We start from the raw sequence: 14574 nt of genomic DNA on the forward strand, positions 1-14574 counted from the left end.
GCCAAATTACAAGTCAGGCAGAAGTAGAGGTTAACGATATTGCCACTGTGCCATCATGAAAGGAAAACCTAAGGCTGAAGCTGCTGCAGAAAAATGAACACAATTCTTTTGATATAGCTTCAAAATAAGTAGGTTTTGAACACGGAACTATTCTGTGTAGAAGGTAGAGATTCCTGGCAAAAGCTTTAGAAGCCCATGGTCTGAGCTTACTCATTGGGAAGTAAGATACAACCTCTGAAGAAATTCAGTGATCCTCTCAGCATTGATTTGAAGATCATACTCTTCTAGACATGGGAAGCTAGGTCCTAAACATTTCAAGAGTTGGTCAACTAGGAAAGCTTTATTACAGTTTGAACACGGCAGACAATGGCTTCTACTAGTGGAAATGTTTAAATTTACCTTTAAATAATGGAAACAGTGATGAATTTTACGCATATCAGCGCCAACCTCTAGTTTACTCTCTGGATGCTGGTCTTCCAAAAAGGATGTTATTCGCTTTTCCAGCCTAAAAAATACATAATGTATGAGAATCAACTATGTCCTCAAAACTTTAGTAATTCTAATGGCATTACTTAGTTGGTTAACATTTGTAGTACAGGATATTGTTCTCACTTCCTTATGAAAATATGATTATCTGATTTGACTATAAACATTAAGGGGGAAGAAACAAATTGACAAAGTGAAATCTGGAAATGATGCAATTATTTGACTAATTTCCAATGACTTTTCACATGCAGCTTCAATACAAGAATCATTTGATTTCTACAAAATATGCATTCTAGCCAAGCTGACTTTCTATGCCCCTGCACCTAGCTGCAACATCGTTACAGAGAGTAATGAAAAGGCTTTTTTTTAAAAATTAGTTTCATTAAAAATTCATGCTACTCACACTATTTACAATAGCCAGGTCATGGAAGCAACCTAAATGCCCATTGACAGACGAATGGATAAAGAAGATGTGGTGTTCCCACCAAAGGTGTTTGTTTTCTATTTTTCTTTGTTTTAGAATAGGAAAAGCGTGAAAACCATTGTAAGCAGAGGGGAAAGAGTCAGCATGGAGAGGTGATAAGGAGGGAATTAATCAGGTAACCCTGATAGGAGCCTGAAGGGGAGAGGGGTGAGGTTGGCCATGAGAAGGAGGAAGGATAGTATCCAAAATATTTAAAAGAAGGAAGAGGGCCTGCGTAGTAAGACAGAGACCCTGGGAGGTGAAAGAAAAGGAAGCCGAAGGAGCCCCCTTGAACAGCTTTGACTTTCTCAGTCTAGTGAGAAGCTGCATTATTGATGGAGAGTGAAAGAGCAGTGGTGGGCTTGGGGCTGTGGAAGGATTTGGAAGAGCCACTGTGAACACTGTATGTCAACCAGGAATGATTGACAGGGTTTGGGGCATCACTGAGGTCCCAGCTCAGGCTGAGTAGCATGAATTTTTTTTTGAATTTTATTTTATTTATTTTTTATACAGCAAATTCTTATTAGTTATCTATTTTATACATATTAGTGTATATATGTCAATCCCAATCTCCCAATTCATCACACACACACACCCCCGCCTCTTTCCCCCCTTGGTGTCCATACGTTTGCTCTCTACATCTGTGTCTCTATTTCTGCCCTGCAGACTGGTTCATCTGTACCATTTTTCTAGGTTCCACATATATGCATTAATATACGATATTTGTTTTACTCTTTCTGACTTACTTCACTCTGTATGACAGTCCCTAGGTCCATCCATGTCTCTACACATGACCCAATTTCATTCCTTTTTATGGCTGAGTAATATTCCATTTTATATATGTCCCACATCTTCTTTATCCATTCATTTGTCGATGGACATTTAGGTTGCTTCCATGACCTGGTTATTGTAAATAGTGCTGCAGTGAACATTGTGGTACATGACTGTTTTTGAATTATGCTTTTTTCAGGGTATATGCCCAGTAGTGGTATTGCTGAGTTGTACAGTAGTTCTATTTTTAGTTTTTAAGGAACCTCCATACTGTTCTCTACAGTGGCTGTATCAATTTACATTCCCATAAACAGCGCAAGAGGGTTCCCTTTTCTCCACACCCTCCCCAGCATTTATTGTTTGTAGATTTTTGATGATGGCCATTCTGACCAGTGTGAGGTGATACCTCATTGTGGTTTTTATTTGCATTTCACTAATGATTAGTGATGTTCAGCTTCCTTTCATGTGTTTGTTGGCAATCTGTATATCTTCTTGGAGAAATGTCTATTTAGGTCTTCCACCCATTTTTGGATTGGTATGGAAACACAAAAGACCCTGAATAGCCAAAGCAATCTTGAGAAAGAAAAACGGAGCTGGAGGAATCAGGCTCCCAGACTTCAGACTATACTACAAAGCTACAGTAATCAAGACAGTATGGTACTGGCACAAAAATAGAAATATAGATCAATGGAACAGGATAGAAATCCCAGAGATAAACCCATGCACATATGGTCACCTTATCTTTGACAAAGGAGGCAAGAATACACAATGGAGAAAAGACAGTCTCTTCAATAAGTGGTGCTGGGAAACTGGACAGCTACATGTAAAAGAATGAAATTATAACACTCCCTAACACCATACACAAAAATAAACTCAAAATGGATTAAAGACCTAAATGTAAGGCCAGACACTATAAAACTCTTAGAGGAAAACATAGAACACTCTATTACAGAAATCACAGCAAGATCCTTTTTGATCCACCTCCTAGAGTAATGGAAATAAAAACAAAAATAAACAAATGGGACCTAATGAAACGCAAAGCTTTTTGCCCAGCAAAGGAAACCATAAGCAAGATGAAAAGACAACCCTCAGAATGGGAGAAAATATTTGCAAATGAAGCAACTGACAAAGGATTAATCTCCAAAATATACAAGCAGCTCACGCAGGTCAATATCATGGGGCAATTCTTAACTCTTATTCCTCCGTTTGTTCCCTCTCCCCCACCCTGTATCTAGAGCATCAATATAGAATCAATGGAAATGATTCTCTCTATGTTGGGATAAGACTCTTGATAAGGAAGGTGTAAGAATGGCAATCAGTATCCATTATGCTAACTATCATCATACAGCAGAAATCTATCTTCCTCACATTGTTTTGAAAATATCTGCACACCTTCAGCATCAGTTTAAATGGTACACATTTTCTTTTCACTATTACTATCAGCCCACTCAAATAAGATGTAGTGATTTCCTTCACATAGCAGCTTTAGATTTAATTCTTATCTCTTCCTACAATCTGTGACACGTGACAGCTGATGCTTCCAAGTATGAGACAATTTGTATTGTAATTTTTAAGGAGCTTCTTCAGGTGGAGGTATACTTATTTGCATTATTTGCAATGTTTCCTTCTAAAATAGGGCTTCAGACCATCAGACACACAGAGAGATTAGTTTCTGATACAAAAATTTTTAATGTTTTTTTAAAACATTTCTTAAAAAATGTAAAGTATTATAAAAATAGATGTTTATGAAAAGAATTCCAAACAACATAGATGTGAAGAAATTAAAAAGTAAACACTCCCCTCCCCGCCTCCATTCTCATCTTCTTTATTCTCAATACTCTGGATAATCCACTGTTAACAGTTGAAATATGTTCCTCTAACTCTTAATGAAGCAGACACTTATATTCTTATGTACGTTTGCAGATTTTGTTTGTTTATACAAAAATTAGATCACACTTTGAATAGAGTTCTGTATCATTATTTTTCTAAACAATTTACACAAATAATATTCCATGCCAGTACATATATAATAGAACTATTTCAATTTAAAATACATATATATATTTATTTATCTTATTTATTTATTTTCCTTATTTCTTGGCTGCATCGGGTCTTAGTTGTGGCACATGGGATCTTTGTTGCAGCAAGCGGGATCTTTTTGTTACAGTGCGCGGTCTCTTTGTTGTGGCGCTTGGGCTTCTCTCTAGTTGTGGTGTGCAGGTGTTCTCTCTCTGGTTGTGGCGCAAGGGCTCCAGAGCATGTGGGCTCTGCAGTTTGTGGCACGTGGGCTCTCTCGTTGAGGCGCACGAGCTCAATAGCTGTGGCACACGGACTTAGTTGCCCTGTGGCATGTGGGAACTTAGGTCCCCAATCAGGGATCGAACCAGCATCCCCTGCATTGGAAGGAGGTGGGTCCTTCACCACTGGACCACCAGGGAAGCCCCAGAACTGTTTTATTTTTAATGGCTATATAATATTCCACAGTATGGGTGTCCTGAGCCTCTCATGATGGACATTAAGGCAACATATTCATAGTTGCTACTTTCCTCTGTCACCCATGAGGAAGCCTGGATGTACAGTTGCTAATTAATGAAGCTTCAAAAAATAGTAATGTGTATATATTTGTATTTTCCCTGAATACTTAGCAAAAATTCTGGAACTTTGAAAATTACCATTAGTTCTAGGATATAACCATTCTCTGGAGTAAAAGCATTTTTTGGTTTCCAGTGTCCCTAACATTTCAAATAGCCAATACTTGGTTAGAAGCAATGGTTAATCAATTCTTCCATCTGGCTTTTTCTTTAGAAAATAATTTCTCCTGTATAGTTTGATCATAAAGTAAATATTTTAGGAAACGTCCCATGAAGCAGGGCTGAAGTGAACTCCTAGTTCACAAGAAAGCATTGTAAGACACAGGCCTGCTGATTAGATGAGTGACCACTCACAGATCACTCAATCTCACTAGACTTTGGCTGTTCCATCAAGATTCTTGTCCTGCACAATAATAGTATTGGATACAAGGAGGACCAGGGACGTAATCCAAAGAAATGGTGAAGAAGTTCTGCCTAAATGAAAGAACTGGATTGCTTTACCCATTCTGAGACTCGACTAGGCTGATATAAAACTAAGAATGAAAATCAGGTCTTTTGACATGCAATTTTTTTCTCAGTGCTTGAAACAACAGAGCCTCTTTAGATAAGAGAAAAATGTCTGGTCTTTCTTTCATACATTAAATGATTTATTGTTGAATTAATTTTCTTATCAACCAAGGAGTTGTTCTAATAATTAAAGTACAGAAAAATGCCTAATTCAGATGTTTCCAATGTACTCCTCTCATAGTTAAGAGTGAACAATTGACCCCAAATTCCCTGCATTTTCTTATCTCCCAAAATAGTTCCCAAGTTCATACCTAGTCACTGCTCCCACTGAGGGGTCTCCCAGCTGCCAGAACCCTGCTGGCCAGTGAAGAACTGTTTGCAGAAAAGGGTCTCCAAGGAGGTCAAGTGAGTACGATAAAGTCTGTTCTGTATGAGAAGCCCAAGTAAACAAGAAACTTTACTTATTCTCTAGTTTTTCCAGGAGAAAAGAAGTAGAAGAATCCTACTGAAGAAGTAAAAATAAACATATGCCATTCAGTTCTAGTTCATATGGACAAGAAAGACGGTAGATAATCTACATGTGTCTGAACACATAACTTGGCTGGTAGGTGTTTGGTGACTATACCTATTTCCACCAAATTGACTGCTGATGAGCTAGCTCTGACAGCCTGTAGCCTAGTTCAGCAATTCCACTGAACTATAAATTTTGATACCTGACCACACCATAAGAATTGACCATAATTCCTAACACGTGCCTTCTCCCCTCAAGACCACCATACTCCTCCCTTTTTGCTCCCAATATTTCTTGCCAAAGAAATGAAATTTTGTCTGTAGCCATATTTTTGTGGAAATTTAGGTTTAGTAGTGTGAATAAAAAGGGAAAGCAAGTTAATTGTTGTTAACAATAGCTAATATTACTTGGGCAAATATTAAATGCTAGCTACTAGTCTGTACCCCTTGAATACATCATTTCCTTAATTTACACAACAACTAGATGAGCTAAGTACTATTATTGTCCTTATATCATAGGCAAAGGAACTAAAGTACAGAGAGGTTATATATCTTGCCCAAGGTCATACAGCTAGCAAAGAGCAGAGCTGGGATTCAAACTTGGGGAGGCTGACTTCAGAGTCCAAGGTTTAAGCACTATGCTTACCATACTGTAGCAAAGTTACTAAATTTATCTGAACATCATGCTGGGCAATGCATTTCTAAAAGCGAATGCCATACCTTCTAGAATTTTTTGAGGAGGTAAATAGTTGAATAGACAAGAGGGAAATAACTGAGTAGCAGTTGCTTGGATCTTAATAAGGCCACTGACCAGCATGATTTATAACAGCAAAAGAAGTAGGAAAAGAATCAGAATGTCTTACATTAGGAAATTAAATAAATTATGGCCTAGTTATGTACATAGTTAAGCAACTATTTAAAATGGTGGTGAAGAGGTATACTTACTGACATTAAAATATTCATGATATATGATAGGTTAATAATGAATCCCTTTACAAGGATTCTGCAAGTGCCCTGCAACACACCCAAAAAGACAGAAGACAAGAGACAAGAAAGGAAGGAAGGAAGGAAGGAAGCAAAATCCTGAGATTTTTGCCCAGTTGCCTTTGGCTCATGAACGTTTATTATCTCCTTGTGAGAATAGAGACTAGTGATCCAAGCTAAACTTGCTCTTCTGCGATATTTTTAGGACTATGTTACATTCAACTGTTTATTAAATGAAGTTCATTGTTTATACACTGAGCATGATTATGATGTTCTATTCTAAAATAATCTTTGTTTGTAAAAAAAAATTATTAACATGTTCCTGTCAGCATTAGCATCTCAAAATGGGCTAGAAACCATATCTCTATGTCACTGGTTGTGGGAAAGCTGGGAGAAAAGAGGAACAGGCATTAGTAAGAGGAGCATACCTAAACTGGGGTATGGAAACCCTGGCTGGTTCTAAACCCCCGGGACAGCTATGGGAGGTGAGCCCCAGGGAGTAATTGGGGGACAAGGGTAGCAGAAGTGTCCTACAACACAGTATTCCAGGGAATTTATGAAAAACAGTGTTAGGGAGTGCAAAACACCAGGACCTTGTCCTCTGATATTGAGCTGGAAAGAGTGAGGTGGATAAAAGATACCCCACTTGGTGGGTCAGGGCTGTTTGGTGGTAGAATCATGGAAATGCCTGTATCCCTGCACTGATGGTTCATCTGGCTTCTCACTGGTTCTGAGAGAGGAATAAGCGGTTCATTCTAAAGGGCTAGAAAGGAGTGCTGATTGAAAAACTTAACTGGTACTCATTATACCAACAAGTATCAAAATCTGCCCAACCTCTACCATTCATTTGGCCACTAAGCATGGCACCAGCAAGGATAGGCTGTCTCTGACAGGGTTAAGCAATGGAGTTGCTGACAAACTAGAGTTACATATCAACACAAGCAAAGATCTTTTTTAAAAAGCTGGAAAACAATGATAAAGATAGAAGGAAACCTGGTAACTCTTAACTTCTAGGAATACAACTAAATAGGAAGAATGAGATAATAGTTACACAATTAAAAATATTGATCACTGTAGGTAAAGAAGGTGGCTGAACAATTAGGTTGAATGATCTCAACTGTCAACTAATTCATCAGCCTCTGTGGGTCACAAATTTCTCATCTGTAAAATGTGCCAAATAATATCATCTCTAAACTCTTTAAGTGCTATGAAATAAGGTAATACAAGGAACAAAGAGAGGGTATTTATTGTCTGGCCCATTAATGCCTTGCTATTCTTAGTGTGAAAAATAATAGGCCAACCTCAGATGCATCACCTGGGAGCCTTGCAGAAATGTGGAATCGCAGGCCCCATCCTAGACCTGCTGAATCTGCACTTAAACAACATTCCTGGGTGATTCGTGTGTGCACTAATGTTTAAGAAGCATTACAACAAGGCAACTTGTTGTTGAACTTTGAGTCACAAACATATACACATTTTTTGGTCCTGGAAACCAAACAAAGAAGTAACTTGAAACGTTAAATGAACGAGTAACAACATCCCTTGATGGTCAACTATGCCCTGGCTACTGTGCTAGCAACCTTACATGTTTTCTTATTTAAGTGGGAAAAGAATTAAACAGAATATTATAGTCTGGTTCTCTTTATAACTGCCTTCCCCTAGCTATTTTATTATTACTTTTATTGAACATCCATTACATGTCAGGCAGTCTCACATGTATTCTGTTATTTATCTGTACCATAAACCTAAAAATTATTTTCCCTCTTTCACAGATGAGGACAGGAGCACTCATAGAAACTAAGTAACTTGCATACTGTTACAAGTTAGGAAACTGAAACACTGGGATTTAAAAACTGGTCTTTTTGAGGATATGGGGAGGGGGAAGAGTAAGCTGTGACAAAGCGAAAGAGAGGCATGGACATATATACACTACCAAACGTAAGGTAGATAGATAGTGGGAAGCAGCCGCATAGCACAGGGAGATCAGCTCGGTGCTTTGTGACCGCCTGGAGGGGTGGGATAGGGAGGGTGGGAGGGAGGGAGACGCAAGAGGGAAGGGATGGGGGAACAGATGTATATGTATGACTGATTCACTTTGTTATAAAGCAGAAACTAACTAACTAACTAAATAAATAAATACCACATAAACAGGGAAATTTTTAAAAAAATAAAAAAAATAAAAACTGGCCTTTTGAATCAGGAACCCTCACTCTTTCCACACATATCACAAAGCCTCTCAATCAAGTCAGAAAAATGTCCTCCATTTGCCATAATTCCTAATATACTAAATTTGTGTTTTCAATTCAGAACTTCCCTACAGACTTTTAAAAAATAAGTAAAGATGCAAACAACAAGGGTAATGAGATCATCAAATAAACGTTGTGTCTTGCATTTCAAAGAAAATAACGTTTAACAAGATGCAACAATGGGGGCTCTTGAGACTCAATGGTGGGGGGTGAAGGAAAGCCTTATTTTGACTTTGCTAACATGACAACCTTCTTTTATGGGGTATGGCCCTTTAAAACATACAGTGTTGGAAAAGCACATAATTTATAAAAGGAAAGTTCAGATAAGAACAATAAATTCACAATTTATGGTTAACTACAATCCACAGGACATGAAAAACTGAAGGCTGAGATTGTGCCAACAGGACTACAACCAAAGGAAACTATACAAATATTTTTCGGGGTCATTAGTTTCACGTTTGTTTTTTGTTAGATTCTGCTGAAAGAACTATTCCCAATTGGCTTAAAGGTGGTTACCTCAAGATCTTTTTTTTTTCTTTTAGAATTCTCTGCTCTATGACAAGTATTATATACATTTAGATGATCCCCAAGTCCTAACCAGTAAGTGAAAGAAATGGACCCTCATGTGCAAGGAACTGAGTTCACTGTCAGCCACTTTGCTGGAATGAGCTCTTTTTAATAGCAGTAGGGGCCAGAAAGTTCCTGGTTTGGGTGATACAGAGGAAATTCCTATGAAGAGTTTACTGTCAAGATTTCTCTTAGTAACACATATTCCCTTTACCTCCACCAAGCAGTTATATGGCGCCTCAAAGGCAGAGCTGCACAACTGCTGGATACTTTCAGTGTTTTGAAATAGCAAACACAAAACATCCAAATCAAAACCTAGACTGGTTTGCCTCTTTTTTTTTTATTTTTGTGGTACGCAGACCTCTCACTGCTGTGGCCTCTCCCCCTGCGGAGCACAGGCTCTGGACGCCCAGGCTCAGCAGCCATGGCTCATGGGCCCAGCCGCTCCGTGGCATGCGGGATCCTCCCAGACCGGGGCACGAACCCTTGTCCCCTGCATCGGCAGGTGGACTCTCAACCACTGCGCCACCAGGGAAGCCACTGGTTTGCCTCTTTAACAGTGAAGATATAGCCTATTTATAGGAAAATACATTCCTGGCCATGTACTTCAGTTTATGGAATTTAAAAACACTATTTTAAAATAATTTTTAAGTAAAATAAAATAACTTTAAAGACACTAAAAAAAACTTTAAAAAATGCAATGATGAAGGCTTTTGAAAAGTTATAAAAATTGATTTTGTCAATTCATATTTTCATGTATGCAATTTATTAAAGGCATATATATATATATCTTGATATGATCAAACTTCAGTAGACAGAAAGGTTCAGTGGTTTAGAAGAAATGAAAATAAGATATTAAAATAATATAATCAATCCCTAGCTATTAATAACTGCCTCTTTAAATTCTAAATGTATCATTTTTTTAAGAATTTTTGTATTGTATTTTATTTTTTTATACAGCAGTTTCTTATTAGTCATCAATTTTATATACATCAGGGTATACATGTCAATCCCAATAGTCCAATTCATCACACCATGATCCCAACCCCCCCATGGCTTTCCCCCCTTGGTGTCCATACGTTTGTTCTCTACATCTGTGTCTCAACTTCTGCCCTGCAAACCAGTTCATCTGTACCATTTTTCTAGGTTCCACATACATACATTAATATATGATATTTGTTTTTCTCTTTCTGACTTACTTTACTCTGTATGGCAGTCTCTAGATCCATCTACGTCTCAACAAATGACTCAATTTTGTTCCTTTTTATGCCTGAGTAATATTCCATTGTATATATGTACCACATCTTCTTTAGCCATTTGTCTGTCGATGGGCATTTAGGTTGCTTCCATGACCTGGCTATTGTAAATAGCGCTGCAACGAACATTGGGGTGCATGAGTCTTTTTGAATTATGGTTTTCTCTGGGTATATGCCCAGTAGTGGGATTGCTGGATCATATGGTAATTCTATTTTTAGTTTTTTAAGGAACCTCCATACTGTTCTCCATAGTGGCTGTGTCAATTTACATTCCCACCAACAGTGCAAGAGGGTTCCCTTTTCTCCACACCCTCTCCAGCATTTGTTGTTTGTAGATTTTCTGATGATTCCCATTCTAACTGGTGTGAGGTGATACATCATTGTAGTTTTGATTTGCATTTCTCTAATAATTATTGATGTTGAGCAGCTTTTCATGTGCTTCTTGGCCATCTGTATGTCTTCTTCAGAGAAATGTCTATTTAGGTCTTCTGCCAAATTTTGGATTGGGTTGTTTGTTTCTTTAGTATTGAGCTTCATGAGCTGTTTATATATTTTGGAGGTTAATCCTTTGTCCGTTGATTTGTTTGCAAATATTTTCTGCCATTCTGAGGGCTGTCTTTTCGTCTTGTTTATGCTTTCCTTTGCTGTGCAAAAGCTTTTAAGTTTCATTAGGTCCCACTTGTTTACGTTTGTATTTATTCCCATTACTCTAGGAGGTGGATCGAAAAAGATCTTGCTGTGATTTATGTCAAAGAGTGTTTTTCCTATGTTCACCTCTAAGAGTTTTACAGTGTCCGGTCTTACATTTAGGTCTGGAATTCATTTTGAGTTTATTTTTGTGTATGATGTTAGGAAGTGTTCTAATTTCATTCTTTTACATGTAGCTGTCCGGTTTTCCCAGCACCACTTATTAAAGGGACTGTCTTTTCTCCATTGTATACCTTTGCCTCCTTTGTCATAGACTAGTTGATCATAGGTGTGTGGGTTTATTTCTGGGCTTTCTATCTTGTTCTATTGATTGATGTTTCTGTTTTTGTGCCAATACCATATTGTCTTGATTACTGTAGCTTTGTAGTATAGTCTGAAGTCAGGGAGTCTGATTCCTCCAGCTCTGTTTTTTCCCCTCACGTTTGCTTTGGCTATTCGGGGTCCTTTTTGTCTCCATACAAATTTTAAGATTTTTTGTTCTAGTTCTGTAAAAAATGCCATTGGTAATTGGATAGGGACTGCACTGAATCTGTAGATTGCTTTGGGTAGTACAGTCATTTTCACAATATTGATTCTTCCAATCCAAGAACATGGTATACCTCTCCATCTATTGGTATCATCTTTAATTTCATTCATCAGTGTCTTATAGTTTTCTGCATACAGCTCTTTTGTCTCCCTAGGTAGGTTTATTCCCAGGTAGTTTATTCTTTTTGTTGCATTGGTAAATGGGAGTGTTTCCTTAATTTCCCTTTCAGATTTTTCATCATTAGTGTATAGGAATGCAAGAGATTTCTGTGTATTAATTTTGTATCCTGCTACTTTACCAGATTCATTGATTAGCTATAGTAGTTTTCTGGTGGCATTTTTAGGATTCTCTATGTATAGTATCAGGTCATCTGCAAACAGTGACAGTTTTACTTCTTCTTTTCCAATTAGTATTCATTTATTTCTTTTTCTTCTCTGACTGCCATGGGTAGGACTTCCAAAACTATGTTGAATAATAGTGGTGAAAGTGGACATCCTTGTCTTGTTCCTTATCTTAGAGGAAACGCTTTCAGTTTTTCACCATTGAGAATGATGTTTGCTATGGGTTTGTCGTATATGGCCTTTATTATGTTGAGGTAGGTTCCCTCTATGCCCACTTTATGGAGAGTTTTTATCATAAATGGGTGTTGAATTTTGTCAAAAGCTTTTTCTGCATCTATTGAGATGATCATATGGTTCTTATTCTTCTATTTGTTAATATGGTGTATCACATTGATTGATTTGCCTATATTGAAGAATCCTTGCATCCTTGGGATAAATCCCACTTGATCATGGTGTACAATCCTTTTAATGTGTTGTTGGATTCTGTTTGCTAGTATTTTGTTGAGGATTTTTGCATCTATATTCACCAGTGATATTGGTCTGTAATTTTCTTTTTCTGTAGTATCTTTGTCTGGTTTTGGTAGCAGGGTGATGGTGGCCTCATCGAATGAGTTTGGGAATGTTCCTTCCTCCCCAATTTTTTGGAAGAGTTTGAGAAGGATGGGTGCTAGCTCTTCTGTAAATGTTTGATAGAATTCACCTGTGAAGCCATCTGGCCCTGGACTTTTCTTCTTAGGAAGATTTTTAATCACAGTTTCAATTTCAGTACTTGTGATTGGTCTGTTCATATTTTCTGTTTCTTCCTGGTTCAGACTTGGAAGTTATACCTTTCTAACAGTTTGTCCATTTCTTCCAGGTTGTCCATTTTATTGGCATAGAGTTGCTTGTAGTAGTCTCTTAGGATGCTTTGTATTTCTGCTATGTCTGTTGTAACTTCTCCTTTTTCATTTCTAATTCTATTGATTTGAGTCCTCTCCCTCTTTTTCTTTATGAGTCTGGCTAATGGTTTATCAATTTTGTTTATATTCTCAAGAAACCAGCTTTTAGTTTTATTGATCTTTGCTATTTTCTTTGTCTCTATTTCATTTATTTCTGCTCTGATCTTTATGATTTCTTTCCTTCTGCTAACTTTGGGTTTTGTTTGTTCTTCTTTCTCTAGTTCCTTTAGGTGTAAGGTTAGATTGTTTATTTGAGATTTTTCTTGTTTCCTGAGGTAGGCTTGTATAGCTATAAACTTCCCTCTTAGAACTGCTTTTGCTGCACCCCATAGGTTTTGGATTGTTGTGATTTCATTGTCATTTGTTTCTAGGTATTTTTTGATCTCCTCTTTGATTTCTTCAGTGATCTCTTGGTTATTTAGTAATGTATTGTATAGCCTCCATGTGTTTGTGTTTTTTACGTTTTTTCCCTGTAATTCATTTCTAATCTCATAGCATTGTGCTCAGAAAAGATGCTTGATATGATTTCAATTTCCTTAAATTTACTGAGGCTTGATTTGTGACCCAAGATGTGATCTATCCTGGAGAATGTTCCGTATGCACTTGAGAAGAAAGTGTAATCTGCTGTTTTTGGATGGAATGTCTTATAAATATGAATTAAATCTAGCTGGTCTATTGTGTCATTTAAAGCTTCTGTTTCCTTATTTATTTTCATTTTGGATGGTCTGTCCATTGGTGTACGTGAGGTGTTATAGTCCTCCAGTATTTTTGTGTTACTGTCGATTTCCTCTTTTGTAGCTGTTAGCAGTTGCCTTATGTACTGAGGTGTTCCTATGTTAGGTGCATATATATTTATAATTGTTATATCTTCTTCTTGGATTGATCCCTTGATCATTATGTAGTGCCCTTCCTTGTCTCTTGTAACATTCTTTATCTGTAAGTTTATTTTATCTGAAATGAGTATTGCTACTCCAGCTTTCTTTTGATTTTCACTGGCATGGAACATCTCTTTCCATCCCCTCTTTATCAGTCTGTACGTGTCCCTAAGTCTGAAATGGGTCTCTTGTAGATAGCATATATGTGGGACTTGTTTTTGTATCCATTCAGCAAGCCTGTGTCTTTTGGTTGGAGCATTTAATCTGTTCACATTTAAGGTAATTATCGATATGTATGTTCCTATGATGATTTTCTTAATTGTTTTGGGTTTGTTTTTGTAGGTCCTTTTCTTCTCTTGTGTTTCCCACTTAGAGAAGTTCCTTTAGCATTTTTTGTACAGCTGGTTTGGTGGTGCTGAATTCTCTTAGCTTTTGCTTGTCTGTAAAGCTTTTGATTTCTCCATTGAATCTGAATGAGATCCTTGCTGGGTAGAGTAATCTTGGTTGTAGGTTTCTCCCTTTCATCACTTTAAGTATATCATGCCACTCCCTTCTCCCTTGTAGAGCTTCTGCTGAGAAATCAGCTGTTAACCTTATGGGAGTTCCCTTGTATGTTATTTGTCATTTTTCCCTTGCTGCTTTCAATAATTTTTCTTTCTTTTAATTTTTGTGAACTTGATTTCTATGTGTCTCAGCATGTTTCTCCTTGGGTTTATCCTGTATGGGACTCGATGTGCTTCCTAGACTTGGGTGGCCATTTCCTTTCCCATGTTAGGGAAGTTTTCAATAATAATCTCTTGAAATA

The 14574-nt window shown here is 37.4% G+C and overlaps 1 protein-coding gene across 2 annotated transcripts in view; it reads right to left on the reverse strand.

The window, feature by feature from the left end:
• KIF6 (kinesin family member 6) overlaps positions 1-14574 on the reverse strand; it is a 419445-nt gene that overhangs the window by 213432 nt on the left and 191439 nt on the right. For both annotated transcript variants that reach the window (XM_081246112.1, XM_081246111.1), the window contains exon 11: positions 400-505. In XM_081246112.1, coding sequence (XP_081102238.1) covers positions 400-505 — 106 coding nt within the window. The remainder of the gene's footprint in view (positions 1-399; positions 506-14574) is intronic.

This window comes from Mesoplodon bidens, assembly GCF_964165515.1.
Source record: "Mesoplodon bidens genome assembly, chromosome: 10".
Taxonomy (NCBI): Eukaryota; Metazoa; Chordata; class Mammalia; order Artiodactyla; family Ziphiidae; genus Mesoplodon; species Mesoplodon bidens.